The sequence below is a fragment of the Mustela nigripes genome, chromosome 4 (assembly GCF_022355385.1).
Source record: "Mustela nigripes isolate SB6536 chromosome 4, MUSNIG.SB6536, whole genome shotgun sequence".
NCBI classification, from domain to species: Eukaryota; Metazoa; Chordata; class Mammalia; order Carnivora; family Mustelidae; genus Mustela; species Mustela nigripes.
Window position 1 is genome coordinate 191,424,677 of NC_081560.1, and position 18,767 is coordinate 191,443,443.

Below are 18,767 nucleotides of genomic sequence, written 5' to 3' on the forward strand. Positions count from 1 at the left end.
CTTCTGCCCTTGCTCAGGACCCCTCCCCCCAACTGTCCCCTACATCTCTCTCTGGCCGCTCCTCTGCACCTTTATTATGTAATAAATGGGTAAACGGGTTCCCCTGAGTTCTGTGAGTTGCTCTGGAAAACGGATCAAACCCAAGGAGGGGGTTGTGGGAGCCCCTCATTTGTAGAGCAGAAGGACAGAAGTTGGGGGTACCAAAGCGGGGGAGCAGTTCTGCGGGACTGAGTCCCTCAGCGTGGGATCTGGCGCTGTCCCCAGGGAGAGCATGAGAATTGTCAAAACCGGAGGACATGCAGCAGGTGTCCCGGAGACCCGGGGTGCAGGAGTGCGCCGTGCGGTGGGAGCGCGAGAGGAGCGCGGAGGGCCGGGGAAACCAGCGCTTCTCGGGGCCCGTTCTTCGGTCCGTCCACGGTCTTCGCCGGGGAAAGTGCCTACCCAGAGCTCTCCGGTTCCTTTTTTCTTTTCTTTCTTTTTTTTGGTTGTTTTCTCGAGCACTGAGCGCTCCCTGCACAGCCGGGCGCAGCCCTGGGTCAGACAGGACTCGCCGACTCGCGGACACCTTCCCTCAGGACCTACTCTGTGCTTCATTTTCTGAACGAAGGTTCTTCATTGTAACAAAATGTGTCGACTTCTTGTATGAATCACACAGAGACTCGCTGTTGTTGCTCTGCAAGTCGTCTCCCGACGCTCGTCGCACGCGAAGTCTCGCGTCCGCGTGCGGCGGGAAGTGGGGGCCGGTGTGCTCGCTGGTTCGGTTCGGCTCCGGCTCGGACGCGGGCTGCTCCAGCGCCATCGTGTAAGGGGCAACTTCCTCACCCACCCAACGCCGTCACGCCTCTGTCAAAAGGCAACTGGCCGTACGTTCGCGGGTGTAACGCTGGACTCGCCCCCTGGACATCGCATCCTTCAGGCCAGCGCCACGGCGGCTGACGTGGGCGCCGCCGCGGTCCCCCAGCGGGCCAGGCAGCGGCCGTCCTCGACGGCCGATCTTGGTGCCGTCGCGTCTCCGCACACGTTTTGTGACCCGCGGCCCATCTCCGGAGCTCTCCTGCCGGGCCTCTGCTTGGGACGGCGCCAGCGCCGCCGTCGACCCAGACAGAGTCTGGGGATTCACATTGGTATCTTCCCTCTAAACAGCCAATGGCCTTTTGAGGAGATTTAAGTATTTGTCGAGTCTTTCCCTCCTGCTCCCGTGGTGGCCCTTTCCGGGCTCCTCTCTACTTTCTGCAGACCCGGACTTCCCTCCCGCGCCACTGGCCTCCACACGAAGAGCTTCCCCTACGTTTCCTGTAGTCTGAGTCACTCTTTCAGATTTGGTACATTTTAATAAATATTTAGCTCTTTTTTAAATTTTTAAATATTTCTTTAAAATTTGAGAGTGAGAGAGCATGAGCCTTCAGAAGGAGTGGGAGAAGCAGACGCCCCACCGAGCAGGGGGCCCGACGAGGGCTTGATCCCAGCACCCCAGGATCACAACCTGGGCTACGGCAGACAGTTCCCTGACTGAGCCCCGCAGGCGCCCCTTACATCTGGTTTTTAAAGACACTTTCGGAGCGTAGATTTTTAGGCAGATAGCTTTCCTGTTTTTCATACTGTAAAGATGTCGCGCTTACATGTCTTGGCTTGCATCGTTTCCAACAGAGTTAGCTGTCGGACTCACCAGGGCCCCTTAGTACCCCATGCTCCCCTTTGAAGATGACCGCGTTAGGAGTTCTGACTCCGACGATGCGCACGTTGGTCTGCCCAAAGCTGCCCCACGAGTCGCGGGAGCTCGGTTATTTCCGTGTTTCTCCTCTGCTTCATTCTGGTAGTGCTAATCTTTTCCTCTGAAATGTCACTTCTGCTTTACTTTTAAAACATTTTTATTGAGGTATAATTGACGAATTTGTATGTGTGGAGCGTAGATGTGATGATATATGTATACATTAGGATTTTATTACTGTAATGAGGTAAATTAAGAAATCAATCGCTTCACATATTTTGTTTTATTTTTTCCTTTTGGCAAGAATGCCCAAGATCTACCCTTTGGGCAACTTTCCAATGTACAGCCCAGTCACCAAGCTGCGCACCAGCACCGCCAACGCAGCCAGTGCCCCGACCAACGTCTCCTCCCCGCGCGTCACCCTCGCAAGGCCCGTTTTATTCGGCTTCTCCGTCTGGCTTCTTTCACTGCGCACGACACTCTAGACGCGTGCACACTGTCACACACGGCAGGATTGCCTCTGTGTGCCCTGTGGTGTGTGTGGTGTTGCGTGCGCACACGTATACGCGCACACACGTTCTCTTTATCCGCTCGCCGCGGGCGTCAGGTTGTCTCCCTGTCGTGGCTATCGTGACTAGCGCTCCGACGAGCACGGAGCACAGACAGCTGGTCCAGGGACTGAGTTCACGTCCCTCGGGCGTGTTCCCAGGAGCAGCATCGTGGGTCTCCCGCAGTCTGGTTTTAGTTTCCCGTCATGGCTGTACCACTTCACTTCCCACCTCGACTGTACAAGGGCTTCCTTTTCTCCACGTCCCTGGACATCTGAAGGGGTGGGAGCCAACGCCTGTTACCGCCTGTGTCTTTGCTGACACCACTGTAACGGCTGTGAGGGGCACCACGGCTTCCATTTTAGCCCCGACGGTGGGGGTGGTAACTTTCTTTCCACGTACTGCTTGGCCACCCTGGGCTCTTCTCTGAGAAAGTGTTTACGCGGGTCTTCAGCTCATTTCATTCACTAGAGTACTCGGGGTTTTGCTACTGAATTACAGGAGCTCCTTGTCTGGTTTCGGCGCCAGCCCCGTCTCAGACACCCAGTCGGCAAGGGCTTCCCTCCTACGCCCTAGGCTGCTGCTCCATGGTCGACCGTTTTTTCGCTGTTTGATGTAGTCCGTCTTGTTTACTTTTGCTTTCACTGTCAAAGCCAAAACGTCGCCAAGACCCACGTCAAGAAGTTTTTTCCCTATGTATGCGCCTGGGAGAGGCTTAATGGTTTCAGGTCTTCAAGGTCTTTAATCCATCTCAAGTCAGTGTTTGTGAGTGCTGAAAGGTGGGGTCCAGTTGCACGCCTCTGTACGAGGTCGCCCGGCTTCCCCAAGGTGTGCTACCGGGGCTTTGCCAAACACCAGTTGACATTATGCGTGTGCACTGACTTCTGGGCTCCCGATTCTATTCCGCGGCTCTACGCCTCTATTTCTAAGCCAGTACGCCATGATTCCGATTCCTGTAGTTTTTAACGGGGAGATGAAGAAGCAGGAGACCCGCAGCTCCGCTCTTCCTTCTCAAGAGTGCTGCGACTCTCTGGGGGCCCCACAGACTTTCCACAAGCTTTAAGATTTTTTTTTAAAGATTTTATTTATTTATTTGACAGAGATCCCAAGTAGGCAGAGACACAGGCAGAGAGCGGGAAGCAGGCTCCCTGCTGAGCAGAGAGCCCGATGCGGGACTCGATCCCAGGACCCTGAGATCATGACCTGAGCCGAAGGCAGCGGCTTTAACCCATTGAGCCACCCAGGTGCCCCTAAGATTTTTTTTTTTAATCTTTTGTGAGAAAGACCATTGGAATTCTGATAGAGATTGCACTGAATCTGTAGGTGGTTTTGGGTAGTATGGGCATTTTAACAATTTTAATTCTTCCAATCCATAAACATTGAATATCTTTCCATTTACTTGTGTCTTCCTCAACGTCTTCCATCAACACTGCGCAGTGCTCGGCGCCCAGGTCCCTCACGTCCTCGGTTAAACTCACTCCTGAGCAGTTCGTTGAGTGTGATGCTGTCGTGGACGGGGTTGCTTTCTCCAGTTCTCTTTCGGATGGTCGGTTTTAGTGCGCAGGAACAACAGATTCCTGTTGATTGAGAGTTTTCTAACTGTACTGAATTTGCTCATTAGTTCTGACTGCTTTGAGGGGGAACTTTTCACCACAGAGTACGACGTGAGCTGCGGGCTGGTCGCAGGAGACCTCTGTGGAGACGACATCACTCCGTGTCCGGTTTGTTGAGCGTCGTATCACGAAAGGATGTTGAATTTCGACAAACGCTTTTCTTGCATGTATTGGGATTATCACGTGGTTCCTACCCTTCCTCACGTTAAGGTGCGGCGCCACAGTTGCTGGACCCGCCTGCGCTAACCCCGCCTTGCGTCCTCGGGATAAGTCATGCCCGCTCTGGGCACCTGATCTCCATGACGCGCTGAGTCGGAGCTGGCCTCCATGTTCATCAGGGACACCGGCCCGCACTTTCCTTCTCTTGTAGTGTCTTTCTCTGGCTGTGCTATCAGAGCAGTGGTGGCCTTAAAAGTGAGCAGGGGAGTGTTCCTTTCTCTTCAGTTTTTTGGGGTTTTTTTTGAACACTTCATAAAGGACCGGCATCAGTTCTTTAATGTCTGGTGTAATTCCTCTGGTCCTGGGCATTTCTTCGTTGGGGATTTTTTTTACCAGCTCAAGCTGCTTGCTAGTTGTCAGCCCATTCAGAGTCTGACTCGTGGTTCTGTCTCGGTAGGTTTGTGTCTCTGGGAACGGACCCCATGGGTTATGGTCTCCTCGGGGCGCAGCCGTCCTACGCCCCTTCACGTCCCTGGGGTGTCGGCGGTACCGTCTGTGCTTCCACTTCTGGTTTCGTGGGAGTCGCCTCTGTTCTGTGTGCGTCTACAAAGCCCATCAGGCCCGGAGGGCAGCGCGAGCCAGCAGGTCCCGTGATTTTCTGTGTGAGGGACAGGTCCCTGGAGACGGCGAAGGGCCGCAGACCCTGCAGTTACCGGGTCGCCGTTCACTTCTGCTTCCAGGTGTGGTAAGACTCGCCCACGCCCTGGGTGCTCCCACACGGGGCACACACGCACGCACGGCGGTCCCGGCCTCGTGACTGGGCGACGTTTCTCACCAGAGAACGATTCTCTGTCCCGCGGCGTCTGTTCCGACTTCAGGTAAGCGCGGGGGTCCGGCTCCCGCGCTCACCGTCCTGCACGCGGCCCCAAGCGGCCTCCTGTGGGCAGCGGGCGGCCGGGCCCGTCTTCGACCCGCAGTGCACTCGGCACCCCGTCTCTGCGGGGGAGAAGCCGGTCCTTCTCCGCCACGTCGCCGTGAGCAGGAAATGACTCACCACTGCCGGCTTCCTCTCCGCCGGCCGGCGTCTCCGGTGAGGCGCGAGTCCCCGCTGCGGCGACCCCCGGCCCCCCCCCCCCCCCCCCCCCCGCCCCCCCCCCCCCCCCCCCCCTCCCCCGGCCCCCCTCCCCCCCCTCTTCTCTCCCGTGCCCCGCGGCAGCCGAAGCTTCCAGGAAACACCCCGCGGCGAGCTCTGCTCAACCTCCTGCAGCCACACGAAACTCCCTTGTCACTACTCCCCACTCCACGGCACGTTTCCCACGTCACAATTCGCGATTTTCATGTTTCGTGCCCGTTACCTAGTCACTGCGACGCGTCGTCCCGAGTGACTCTGTCTTCCAGACCGCAGGGGCCAGGCTCCGGCCGCACCGGCCTCCGAAGCGCCGTCCGACGTGTCCCCGCTGCCCGCCCCGGTGCGCTTCTGATCCCGCCCTGTCCCTTCCCGTGAAGAACTCGCTCCGCTCCCGTCTCCCTCCGTCCTCCGCTGCTCACGGACAGCGTCGCGGGACAACACACTCCTGCCCGGCAGCTTCTGCCTTCCGCGCTCGGAATGAGTCGCCCGGTCCCTTCCTGGCCTGCGAGGTCTCTGCCGACAAACCCTCTGACGGCCTCACGGCGACTCCCTTGGATGAATCAGCGTGTTTCTCCTGCTGCTTTCAAAACTCCTTTATAATAATAATACGTCGTACAACAAACCGTCCGGCACTTGGATTCTAAGATCCTTCAGTGCAGTCTTCGCTGGGTTGAATCTCTCTGGGACCTGTGAGCCTCGTGTCCTTGGACGACCACCTCTTCTCCAGACTCGGGGAAAGTTCAACCGTTATTTTTTTTAAACCTGTTTTCTTGCCTCTTCCTCGTCCCTTGCTTTCTGGGACCCCCGGGACGCGCACCCATAATTCACATCGGCCTTCTGTACTGTTTTGTTTCTTCGGGGAAATTTCAAGTCACCTTTCAGTTTACAAATTCTCTTTTCTGCTTGGATCAAGCCCCCGACCAAAGCTCCCCACTACACTTCTCGCTTCATTCACTGTATTTGTTCTTCAGCCCCAGGATTTCTACTCGATCGGGTTTTTTAAGAAATCTCCATCACCACTGAACTTCTCATTTTGTTCCCCTGTTATTCCTGACTTCCTTGAGTCTCTACGCTCTCTCGTAGCTGAGCTTCCTGGAAACAATCACTTCGAATTCCCTGGCAATTCACAAACCTCTGTTTCTTCGGAGCACCTTACTGGAAAATTGCTGTGTCCCTTTGGTGGCGTCGTGTTTCCTTGTTGTGTGTGTCTGTGATGATGTCTGTGCATCTGATGAAGAAGTCTCTCTTCCAAGCGGTGCAGTCCAGTTCCAGCGGGGAGAGACCCTCCCCCGTGGGGCAGGGTGAGAATGCCAGCCAGGGAGACGTGGCCGGCAGCTCTAGCGCAGGGAAGGCCCGGTGTCCTCGTCCCCACGCAGCTCCGCCAGCCGAGGTCAGCCTCAGCAGACACGGTAGGGTGGGTTCCTCAACAGTCAAGGCTGCTGGTCTCTAGTTTCAAGGTCTGTTGGGGTCCGTGGTGGTGAAGGCTGCTGGGGACCTCCTGATTCCTTTCTCTCCCTCAGGGGAGGTCGCAGCCATGGGGATCTCTTTGGGCACTAGGGCTGGGCTACAAACACTCTAGCAGCACTGGCCCTGACCCCTGGCCCATAGGTGCCCGCGGAGCAGCCGCAGAGCTGGAGACTATGTCGGGAGGCTTGCAGAGCAACGGCACTGGCTCTGGGTCCCGGGCACTGGCTGCTGACATAAGCAACACTGTGGTTACGTGGGTGTGTGTGCTGGCCAGGCATCAGGACCTCGATCGAACTGCTTTAAATTTCACTCCAGGAGCGATTCTCAGCCCTGTGTTCCCGGTCAGACTGTTCCTGGTCGCTGGCTCCCTCGCCGGTGTGCACAGGTCCCGTACGCACAGGCACGAGTCGGATCCCAGCTGAAGACTCGAAGGGGGGCCTCGGGCCTGTCCGGACCCCCCCTCTCGTGCGGCTTGCTGCTCCCTGGCGCTCTGTCCTGTGAACCGGGACTGCTCTGTCCTCCGGGCGACCCACGGCTCCGCGGCTCGGCTACCATCTCGGGCTTCACCTGCGCTCGCTCCTGCGCCAAGCTGCAGAGTCCCACCTCCCGAGCTCCGCCTTCCTTCCCTCTCCACCGTTTGGTCCCTTGAAGATTTTTGTCTCACATTTTGTTTGTTTTTTTTAGTTGTTTCAGACTTGAGAAACTTTTACTCCGACTTGGCCAGAAAAAAGTTCATTTCTTTCACGATGTCACTTTCATATCTTTCCCGCTTTTAAGGAAAGTTTCCCGTTCTTCTGAAGTATCATAAAACGACACGGTTGTCTTTGTTTACCGGCCCCTCCGGAGGGTGGCGACTACCAGGCCCTGCCGCTCAGTCGTCTCCGTCTCCCCGCGCCTCTGCCCTCTCGCTCGGCGTTGGCCCACCCGGACCCCTGAGAGGGACCCAGCATGCGGACTATCCAACCACGTGGCCCGTCCCTGCACAGAGACCCTACGAAGAAAAAGCCGACAAACCCTGAAAACCTGAACACGCCCACTTCACAGAGACCGTAATGACCTTCACATCCGCTCACCGGGTCAACAAAATTTGCCGAGCACCTCCTGAGTGCCAGACATCATACGCTGGGAGGGGGGGTCACAGCAGCAAACAGGTCAGACGGGTCCCTGCCCTCACAGGGAAAATGGACGACACAAACCTCACCATCACGCAAGAAGGTCGAGGTGTAATCATGTGACGAACAACTTACCGGGAAAACAGCACGATTCCGAACCGAGAGGGACCAGTACCCGTGAGAAAGGACAAAGGCATACGTAAACTGAGATGCTCATGTTTGTAGGAAGAGACTTAACACATTTCTCAGCACACAGATGAAAACGAACCAAATAACACCGAGGCTGTTTAATGGACACACAGAATCCTTCACTTAAAAAGTGAAGACATCCTCTCCGAGTCCGCCAGAATACCTACAAACCCCAAGAACAAGAAATACGGAGTATGCTGCAAAGGGCCAGTGAGGAGAGGGAGGGGGCTGCGGTCCCAGGGGCGCGACTCACGGGGCTGTCGGCACTGGAGCTCCGCGTTTAAGAAAGAAGCGGGCCTCGGCCTCGGCGTTTCCACGGATACCACAGGCCACGCAGCAGCACTGCCCTGGGGGAACGGCCCTCTCGTGGGAGGTCGCTGTCTGCGGGTGGCCTGAGCGGGGGGACACCCCAGTGCTAAGGTCGGGCCACTGTGTGTGGAAACAGAGGATGGGAATGACTCCGTAAAGAACTCTGAAGTCCTTCAAAAATGTGCCTCCGCCGGTTCCGGCCCCTGCGCTCTCTGGCCGCGCCGCCGTCCAGCCTCAGCCGCCCGCAGCCCCGCTGCGCACCCCAGCCTCCCTCCCAGCCAGCAGCGCCGTCCAAGGACCACCGGCCGTCCCGGTCCGGGTGAAGTTTTCCTTCCTCTTCAGAACAATTTCCAGACCAAGAGAACCACAGACGTGACGGCTCTCCCCGCGAACTGTCTCACGACCCGCGCCGCGGAGGGGACACTGCGCTGGGACTGGATTTGGAGGCAAACGTCAGAGAAGCAGCCGAGGTCTGCGACTCACGGGGACTCTGGGACCAAACACGGCAGGTGCTCAGGGGCAAGTGCAGGACGTGGCGGAGGCGGAACGGCCCCAGCGTCCGGGCGACCCCCCTCCCTCCCCTCGGGCTCTCACGGGCCGCGGCGCCCACCGTGGCACCCGCTGGTGTTGGGGAGCCGCGTCCACCGCGGGCAGCCCAGGAGCCTCTGTTCTGCCCAGAGCCCTCGCAGCCCCCGCAGTCAAGGCACACGCCGAGGTGCGCACCCGTGGGAAGCCCGGGCAGGGAGGTAAGTCTTTCGTTGGAGCCAATATTTTAACACGTATTTTTAAACCTTGAAAGTGCAATTCGCGAGTACTTTCGTGTCCGTGGACTTACTATAGGAATAAAGGTAAGTACGGGTAAAAGCTTTAGGTACAAAATGCTGATTCCAGCCCCTTCTGTGAAAGCAGAGGGACGGGCGGAAGTGTCCAGTCATGGGGCTGGCAACAGGCTGTAGGTCGGGAACTCTGCGAGACACTGGGCAGCCCCTCCGGTGAGCCGTGGGGCAGACAGCAGCAACCTGGGCCGCGGCCTCAAGGGCGGCGAGACTGGGGGCACGAGCCGCACCCCCTTGCCAAGGGGCTGCACCCCTGCACAACCGGTGCCTCTTCGCCGCCACACCGCCTGCTGCGGGCCTCAGCCCCGCTCTCCCTCCCTGCCCTCCCCGAGCACGCGCCGCAGGCGCACAGCCGCCGGCCACTTACTCTGCTGTGGACACTCTGCAGGTCGGAGAGGCAGGCGGAGGCTATCTCCTCACACTTCAAGGCCAGGGAAAGCCGGGCCAGTTCGAAGAGCAGAAGAAGTCTGCGAGTGAGGAAACAGAAGGGCCCCGTGTCGGCGCGGGCGTCAGGGGGGCACGGCCGCGTGCTCCTCTACCCGACAGGGGAGGCAGCGGTCGCTGGTTAACCCCACACGGGAGATAACACCAAACAAAACTAGGGCCACGGTCCCCAAGCCCGGCCCCCACCAGGCCCTGATGCCACACTTGGCGGAAACGAAATGCTCGATCCGCTTAGGAAGCTGCTCCTCCTCCTGTGCCCTCAGACGGTACAAGCACAGAAGGGGACAGGGACGAGCAGCCCCGCACAGCCGTCAGCACCCAACGTCACTGTCGACTCAGCAGAGCTGTGGGAGCAACACAGGGAACAGACACGGACTTCCTGACTCAAAGCCTCTTCCTCTGGCTACGGGACACACATCCAGAGGCACCGCTGGTCCCGGTCTCTGCAGAAAGCCGCAAGCAGATGCTAACGTCGTCTGGGAGTACAAAGGACCCGTGACGGCCAGGGCAACTTGGGGAACGAGCTGGAGACCAGACGGTGTGATCTGAGACTAGTGGAGCAGGACGGGCCCGGGCCCCCCGCCTCGACCTGACATCCCGGCCAGGCGGTTCTTCGCTGGGCTTGGGAGACCCATCCTGCACACCCAGGACCTCAGCAGCACCCCTGGCTGCCGGCCTCCAGATGCCAGCAGCAGCTCCCCGCCATGGCTCCCAGCGGCCTCCAGACATGCCAAACGTCTCCTGGGACAAGCCGGTGCCCCTTCTGCCCTTTGCAAGTGAACCATCGCCGTCTTACTCAGGACCCCAGGTGGAGCCCAGTGTCGCCACCCTCCTGCCCCTGCGTTCCCGCTGTCCCGGCCCGCCGCCTCCTCCACCTGCTCAGCCCCTGGAGCCCCAAGGGCCCCGGCAGGCCTCGCCTCTTGACATCCGGCCCCTCCGTGCTCCCGGACCTCTGGCCGCCTGGACCCACTGCACAGGTTAAGAGGGAGAACTCGAAAAGGTACAAATCACAGAGTTTCAGTCATTTTTTTTTTTTTAAGTTTTAAACAGAACATTTTTCCCGCCCAGAATTCTGGGCACAGAAGCCCGGGTGGAAGGCGGTCAGCAGAGCCCCTCCCTCGGAGTCGGAGCCGCAGGCCGTCAGACAAGGAACCACCCCAAGCAAACACAGAAGGCAGCTGTGGCCAGTGAGACAGGAGCCCAGGCCGCACGGGATGGGCCCCTCCTGCAGCCCGAGCAGCACCTCTGGCGAAGGCCGACCGTGCGGGAAGCCGAGGAAACTGAGCTGTCGGCGTCAGGAGCCGCGACGCAGCCCCCGGGGCCACACACAGGAAAAGCAGACGTTCCCGGGAAAGGAAAGCCCGAGCCACACCGCAGGGCAAGGACCATCTCCAGACCTGGAGGGTGGGAGGGCCTGGCTGGGCTCCGAGGCAGAGGTGGGGACCCGAGGCCAAGGTTGACTCCCGCTGGGCGGAAGCACACGGCCCTGGGCTTCTGGGGGACCCAGGTCAGCCTCGACTCACGGGGCTGCCGGGGAAGGACTGAGCACCAGGCCCCTGACTGGCGGGATAAATGTGAGTTCGAATTAGTCTTATATTAAATACCACATTTCTGTACATCAAAAATTAATGTTAAACACCTAAAAGGTACCCAAACTGGGACAAGGGGTAAACACACAGGAGCTGGAGGGCCCAAATTTTAAAACAGAAAAAGCTTCTGTGAGTCAGTAATGAAATGGTTTATGCCCTTATTAAAAAACTGGGCAAAACAAGCGTAAAAGGCGAAAGATTTATGCGCTCTGAAGAGAAACCAGAGTATTGGGCAAAACAAGTGTATGGGAAACTAATACAGGGGAAAATGCCAGGAAACCCAGGACAAAACAGCAGCAGTCCGAGGGAGGGAGCAGTGGCACGCCCCCTCCTCCGACCTGCCCTGCCGCAACCAGAGAGGTCAGAGGCCAGGGTCTTCACAGGTGGGCTCCACACGGCTTTTGCAGCATGTCTCAAGTACCCCAGGGTCCCATTTCTAGAAACTTCCTGGAGCTGCCCATATCAGTAGCGAGACCCCAGGGCAGGGCCCAGCTGTCACACGGCTGGCCGGAGGGGACGCGGCAGTCGTGCAGATGCGTGCCATGCGTGTGCACGGCCTCTCTGACCCGACGAGCTCGGGCTGACTCCCCAGAGGGCCTGAACACCCACGTTAAGAACTTCGCTGCAGACAGTCTGTGATGTAGGAACAGCCTCACAATTTCTATGGGAAAAGCAGTTCACAACCTGTGAGATGTTAATGCTGGAGGTTCACACTGATCCATTTCCAAACTCCCTATAATTATCGCATGTTCAATTTGAAATAAGAGAATAATGATGGATTCCACCCATTCAAAGATTTATTTGTTTTAGAGGGCGTGAGCTCGGGGTGGGGCACAGGGAGAGAAAATCACGAATGGACATTGCACAGAGCGGGAAGCCCGACAAGGGGCTCGATCTCATATCCCTGACATTGTGACCTGAGCCGAAACCAACTGCGTCCCCAGGCACTGCAATGATAAAAATAATTTAAAAAATATGTATAGACACCACCCCTGGCCCATTAAATCTGTATAAATGCAAGAGCCGTGGAGGAGCTCCTCCAGAAGTGACAACACGGACAGGAAACATCTGGGGCCCCTTCACCCAGTCTACCACGGGCGGCCTCCAGAGACCTGGCTCGCAGCCTGCATGACCCCGTCCTCTAGGAACGCGCAGCCTGGCGCCTGACCACGTCCCCAATTCCGACTCCCCGTGCGCAGGTCAGCGGTCCCCAGCCGGCTCCAACAGAGCACCCCCGCATCCCGCCGACCCCCGCATGGCAGCAGCGCTGGGATGCCCGTCCGCAGGCAGCGCGAGACCACGGGCGTGTGTCGTACGCCGCTGGCCCCGGGGTAACTTGTGACGCAGCGACTGGTTATCACACCCCCTAGACGAGTTTCCGGAGGCGGCAGTGATGGGCTACCAGCTACTAATTGGCTTAAACAACAGAATTTCATCTCGTACAGTTTTGGAGACAAGGAGCCTGAGGTCCAGGGCAAGACCCGTCCTGCTGGGTCGCCGGCAGCCTTGTGCTCATCGGCTTGTAGCTACGATGCTCTGACCTCTGCCCCCGGCGTCACCTGGCCTTCTGCCCCGTGAGAATCTGCATCCCAGACCTCCCTCTTCTTATGAGGACCCAAGCCACCCATGAGGGCCCACCCCAATCCGGTATGACCCCACCCGAGCCTGATGACCTCTGTAAAAACCCTGTTTCCAAATAAAATCATGTTCACCAGAAGCAAGGGTTGGGACTTGAATAGGTCTTTTTGAGGGACACATTTCCACCCATAACACCCCAAAATTAACAAATGAGTGACAGAGTGAAAAAATACACAAGTAATGATTACAGACCTTGGCCACAGTGTTTCGTGAGTCGGGAGTGTGGAGAAGTGGAGGGACAATCACTGAGAACTCAAAGGCCGTCGTTCAGAGGCCGCCCCACGGCGAGCGGTACGCCCCGCGGTAATCGGGGCACACAGACGGGACCAGAGCAGGGAGGTCACTTCAGCCACCACCGCCGCAGGGTAGGGCTGGCGCTTCTTCCTCCGAGTCACGGGGAAGCCTGCCCGTCATCCCTGCGGCACACACCAGGGCGCGCCTCCTGCTCCTGCCGACAGCCGCTGGCGCAGCTCCCCCTCGGGAACCCAGGCCGGGAACCCAGGCCGGGAACCCAGGTCGGGAACCCAGTCCGGGAAGTCTGCAAACGCCAGCAGCGCCAGGGGACAGAGGAAGGCACAGACTGGAAAGCGAAGTGCGCGGGCAGAGGAGTCTGGCCGCCGCCACGTTTCACGGCTGCTCCGAAAGCTGTGAGATGTTTCAATACCCTGAAACGTGCCCATGCTGGGAAGCTGAATTTGATTTTAAAAGTACGACATGAAGTTACATATCCCATACGCTCCCCGGACAGCACAGACCTCGAGGCCCGAACCAAGAGCAGACTCTCCACCGGGCTGACCTGCTGCGGTCCGATGACCACGCCGACGTGACGGCGGAAAACGCGAACACTTACTTCTCCTCTCGGACCGCAGGGGAGCGCTGGTGGTTGTAAGAACTTAAATGTCCGTAGGCCTCCTTCAGAACTGCACCCACATCTTCAGGTAACTCATTCTTGTCCAATTGCCTAGAATTTATTCAAACGTTACGTCAGATTTGTTCCAATTATCCCAGGACAGACAGAAAGTCTAGGGACCTGTGTTTCCCTAAACTTTCTTGCACAGAGGCCTTAAAAAGCCTCCTCCCGGGGTGCCTGGGTGGCTCAGTGGGTTAAGCCACTGCCTTCGGCTCAGGTCATGATCTCAGGGTCCTGGGATCGAGCCCCGCATCGGGCTCTCTGCTCAGCGGGGAGCCTGCTTCCTGCTCTCTCTCTGCCTGCCTCTCTGCCTACTTGTGATCTCTGTCTGTCAAATAAATAAATAAAATCTTTAAAAAAAAAAAAAAAAAAGCCTCGTCCCTCGATGCTTCGCTGTCCAAGATGACTTCTCCTACCTCCTTAGGCCCCTCGCTCCCAGAACAGGCCCTCTCTCCCCTCACAGGCCTCTGCCGGAACCAGAGCCCCAGGAGGGCAACCCTGCAGGCTGGCCGGGCCCTTCGTGCCTCCCCCGCTCAGGACCCTGGGCGGCAAACTGCCTCCCTGGACTCAGACACACAGCGATCTCCCCGCGGACCTCGCCTCACACGCTCCGGACCTCCCCACGGCTCTTCCCTCGCACACGGCGGCTCTCCTCCTGTTTCATCCCCTCCGGCCGCTCGAGCAGGTGTCTGCCCGCACCCGGGTCCGTTCTTCCTCCACTTCGGACCACTACCGTCAGGGGGCTATCCAAGTCAACCCCTCCTGTTTCGCTCAATGTCAAGGTCAAGTGTGAAGGCTCATCTGGAAGGGCCTCTCAGACAGAGCTCGCCCGCCAGTGCCTCTGCTCCTTAACCACTTTCCTCGCTGGCTTAGAAGCTACACTCACCCACTGGCAGCCTCTCTGGCCACTTCTAAGTAAAGGGAGGCAGAGTCCCGTCCTCTGGGCCCCGCCTCGCCCTCCTGTCCCACCGTCACCCACCCCCCGGCACAGCCACATCCCCTCTAGGTGCCACAGACCCTGAGTCGGCACCTAAAACCCCGAAACCACTTACGCCTTCAGCACGTTGATGTGGTAAGTGACGGCCAGGCTGGTGGAGGCCGTCTTCTCTTCAGCTAACTGGAGCTCGTCCGCCAGTCCATGTCGCACCTGTCATGAGGCGGACGAGAATTATCCGTCGGTGTAAACAAATGATTAGGTAGAAATCCCGATATTAGTTATTATTTTACAACTATTTCTTTCTTAAAATAATACTTATAACGAGTAAGTACCTCTTCCTTAATTACATTTAATACTTGGTTTTCACGGAGAACCCAAGTTGGTTTCCCGTACGCCCAAGTGAGCAGAAGATGACATTCCCCGTGCACGCTCTGGGGTTTACGATTCCTTAATCGTAACACATCTTCTGCTACGAGTGAAATAGTCAGAGATCACAATGAGGGCAAAGATTTTGGTTTTTTGTCACCGGATGCACGACGCACGTGCGCTTTCTCTCGGTGCAGGGACCCGGCCGTGGTGACACACAGGTCCCCAAAGACAACGTAGAAGAACGTCCTTCTGCCGCATCTCTCATGTGCCGACTCACCATGGCGGAATAGATGTGTCGGTATTTGTGCGGCACGTTGGCTTTTATAAACGGCGCTGCGGTGACACAGAGTCTTGCGGCCTCGTCCGTTTTTCCGGCTTGGAGGTAACAGTCCAGAAGCTCCCTGGGCAATACAGACCAACTAGATATTAAAACCGGATGAGACCGTTTCCCACCGCAGAGGTCTAATAACCAGGTTATTGTGCGTCATTACGTCTCGCAAACTTCAGACAGACACACGGCTCCGCGGGCTCCCCGCGGCACACGGCTCGGCAGCGTCCACGAGCTGTGCTACCCTTGGCCGCAGGGAAAGGAAATGTCTGCACTGTAACTACCTCAAACATCTAAAATAGTATTTTTCGCAAAGATCGTACTTATACTTATTTCCTAAACAGCCATACAGCAGGGAAAGGAAAGCCTACGGGTTCTGGATTCCAAGTTCAGGGCCCGTCCCTCGGTCCCCTTGCAGACTGCAGACTCTCCCCCAGTCTCTGGCCTGCATGTCGTGCTCCCCAAAGATAGGGAAAGTCTGGCTGCTCGCCCCCTGGTCCCCTCAGCACAAGGATCACACACTGACCGTGTGATCTCACCGTGGCTTCTCGGGGCTGTCTCTCCGGTGAGGCACTAGGCACACACCTCCCTAAACAGGGCCATCCTGGCTGAGTGTCATGTTGCTAAAACGTCTACCCCATTAACAATTTACTGAACCGAGTTAAAACCACAAGCCAGGATCATGACCCAAGCTCACATTTCCTGGGTTCTGAGTCCAAGCACTCGTCTTGTTATAACCCCCCGTGATCAGGACGCTGTGATTTCGTCTGCAGACCTCATCAGACAAGACACACACAAACGTAATTGTAGCTACAGATTAGAAAGCAGTGATACCCGCCCTGCCCTGGGACATGACCCTCCTGCCAGGAGTGAGCAGGAGAGGCAGCAGGTCAGAGGCTGCCGGTGCGCTGCTTAGGGACCCACGGCCGGGCGTCCAACTCACAGCATCAGCTCTGCTCGCCACTCCTTGTCTTCCTCCGCAGTCTGGTTTAACACGCTGACAACCTGGGAGAAGCTGGAGAGCAGATGGTGGTGATAGCCCGGCTTGAGGAACGGCCTCACCATTTGCCAGTAGAGGACCGATGCGTTATACACCAGGAAGTAGTACCTGCAGGGCGCGCCAAGGTCATCTGAGAGCAGGTCCCTGCCCACCAGGAGCCCATCCCAAGCCAGTCCTGAGTCCCCGAGTCCTCTGTCTCCAGCAGATGGCAACAGCGCGATCTGAGCCGCTCTGGGCCAACTGCACCCACACGGCCTATACAGGAGGGTGTGGAGGCTACAGGTCAAGTCCAGCCACGATGACCTGGCCACGTGAGTCCTGAGGCCGGACTACAGAGCCCTTCACCCGTTCGGTCATTCCAAAAGTGATAGGCTCCCTGTGAAAACGCACCAGCCAGCAAGGTCTGCTTTGGTTCCCAAGAGATAAACAAGAACAGACAAGTGCAGAGGGGATCAAGGAAGGCTTCCTGGAGGAAGGGACATCCTGCTGAGACCGGACAGCAGCGCAGGGAAAGGGTCTGGCAGGTTAAAAAAAAAAAAGAAGAGCAGAAACTTTGGGGACCAAAGCCCCCATGCTTGAGTGTGAAGTGCAAAGTGGAGCAGGAGGAGGGGTAGGCAGGGGAGCAGGGACCCCTCAGACGGTGGGCTTCTTCCTGAGGCTGGACAGAGCCTGGAGGAACCTGAGTGAAGGTCCCACAGGGGACCTCTGAGAGGCCAGCTCTGCCTTGTAAGGCCCCAGGGGCCTGGGGAGGAGACTGTCAGAGCACTGATCCGGACACCCAGGGAGCGAGTCGGGATTCACACCTGCACCTCCCGTAAGCGGCGCATCCTACTCAAATAGGTCGAGTTACTACCATTTGTGTGCAAACGTAACGGTTTCTCTAACATTTCTTTTTGATGAAAGAAACCTTCAGTAGGAAAGTGTGCAGGACTTGCAGCTAAGTCGCTGTGCACGTGAGGCCTCGGCCCGTCTGCCAGAGGCGACGTGGGCGAGCGGGGGCCGGGGAGGGAGGGACCCTGATGCTGAACCCACAGAGGCCCAGAAAGTAAGGGGGCCATGGAGACCGGCCAAGGGAGAAGTTCCCACAGTCAAACGCCATGTGGTCACAGGAACCGCAGGAGACAAAAGGGTGAAGCCAAGGGACTCTGTGCTCGGCCCAGACCTACGCGTTAGCGACAGAGCATTCGGCGAGGGCACGCAAGGGCAACCCCCACCGTCTCAACAGGCAGAAGCACGTGGTAAATCCTGGTCCTGGACCTTTTACCCAATCCCAGTTAGAAACGGCCGATTCTATTACGCCTACCTGGGTTCTGCTTTTGCAAAGTTTATTGCCTTCATATACTGAGTCACACAATTTTCAAATTCCTCCTAAAACAACATAAAAATTCAACATTATATTGAATTCGCCACTGAAACATCAGTCATTCGTCGTGGCCACGTCTACGGACTGGCCTGGGAGCCTGTGTGAGAGCAGCCGGAGCCGGGGCACCTCGCGAGTCCGCACGCACACCCGGCCCAGGTCCAGGGCAGCTGTCCTGGGCACGGCCAGAGCAGGAGCATGCAGACGCCCAAGGTCAGACAGGAACTTGGGGAAAGCACAGGCGGGGAACAGGCCTGTTTCCCAGCACTGACAAGGAATCGCTCGCGGACCTTTCCCTGGAGTTCTTGAGGGTTTGCCTGACCCGACTGAAATTTCGGGAGCAATTTCGGGAGCCGGTCGAGACTGTAAGTCTTTTGACACAAGATGTAACATTTTGAGAGAATCAAGGCAGCCTCGGGGAAAACCCGGAGCGGCACAAGCCATTAGCATTTGCTTAGGAACAGGGACCTAGTGCGGGGGGTGCAGAGGGGGGCTGGCTGCGCCCCAAAAAGCTTCACCCTCCAATGGAGGCCTGCCCTCTGGGGCGTCTCTCACCAGGTTTTCCGTGGACTTGGGGGCACAGAGCTGGGCCCTGCACAGGTGCGCTCGGCCCAGGAACTGGGTGACGGGCCCCTTCACCTTGAAGTACATCCGGAGGCAGTCATCGCTCAGGGCGGGGTGCCCCATCTGCAAGACACCGCAGTCCTGCCACCAACACCCCAGAAGGGGTGTCTGGCTCTGAAGACAGACCTGAGGACCGCATCGGCCCACCCGCACCCCCCGCCCCCCCCTGGGGCGCCTGCTCTCCGCGGCTCCGCCTCCTGCTCCCAGAAACAGCGACCCTCCTAGGACACCGCCCCCGCCCCCCGCCCCGCACTCAGTACCTTCAGGGCTTGCTCTGCGCACAAAACAAACAGATCGGGGCTGAAGCTTTCCATGGGGTCAAACTCTGACCTCCCGAGGTTGGCCGACTTAATCAGCTCGTAGGCCCTCTTCAGGGAGGCCTCATCTGCCGGGGCGCAGGGAAGAGAGCGCACGTGGCTCCGCTGTGCGCGGGGACCAGTGTGGGAGGGGCCTGCCGTCCGGGTCCGCCCCCTGCGGTCCGGGCCCCACCCCCCGCGG

At 57.8% G+C, this 18,767-nt stretch overlaps 1 protein-coding gene across 3 annotated transcripts in view; it reads right to left on the reverse strand.

Annotated features, from left to right (window-relative positions):
- CFAP46 (cilia and flagella associated protein 46) overlaps window positions 1-18,767 on the reverse strand; it is an 88,539-nt gene that overhangs the window by 69,149 nt on the left and 623 nt on the right. For all 3 annotated transcript variants that reach the window (XM_059398885.1, XM_059398886.1, XM_059398888.1), the window contains exons 2-9: window positions 18,530-18,654; window positions 18,201-18,332; window positions 17,589-17,653; window positions 16,229-16,393; window positions 15,235-15,358; window positions 14,704-14,798; window positions 13,592-13,702; window positions 9,438-9,537 (exon numbers count right to left, since the gene is read on the reverse strand). In XM_059398885.1, the coding sequence (XP_059254868.1) occupies window positions 9,438-9,537; window positions 13,592-13,702; window positions 14,704-14,798; window positions 15,235-15,358; window positions 16,229-16,393; window positions 17,589-17,653; window positions 18,201-18,332; window positions 18,530-18,654 (917 nt within the window). The remainder of the gene's footprint in view (window positions 1-9,437; window positions 9,538-13,591; window positions 13,703-14,703; window positions 14,799-15,234; window positions 15,359-16,228; window positions 16,394-17,588; window positions 17,654-18,200; window positions 18,333-18,529; window positions 18,655-18,767) is intronic.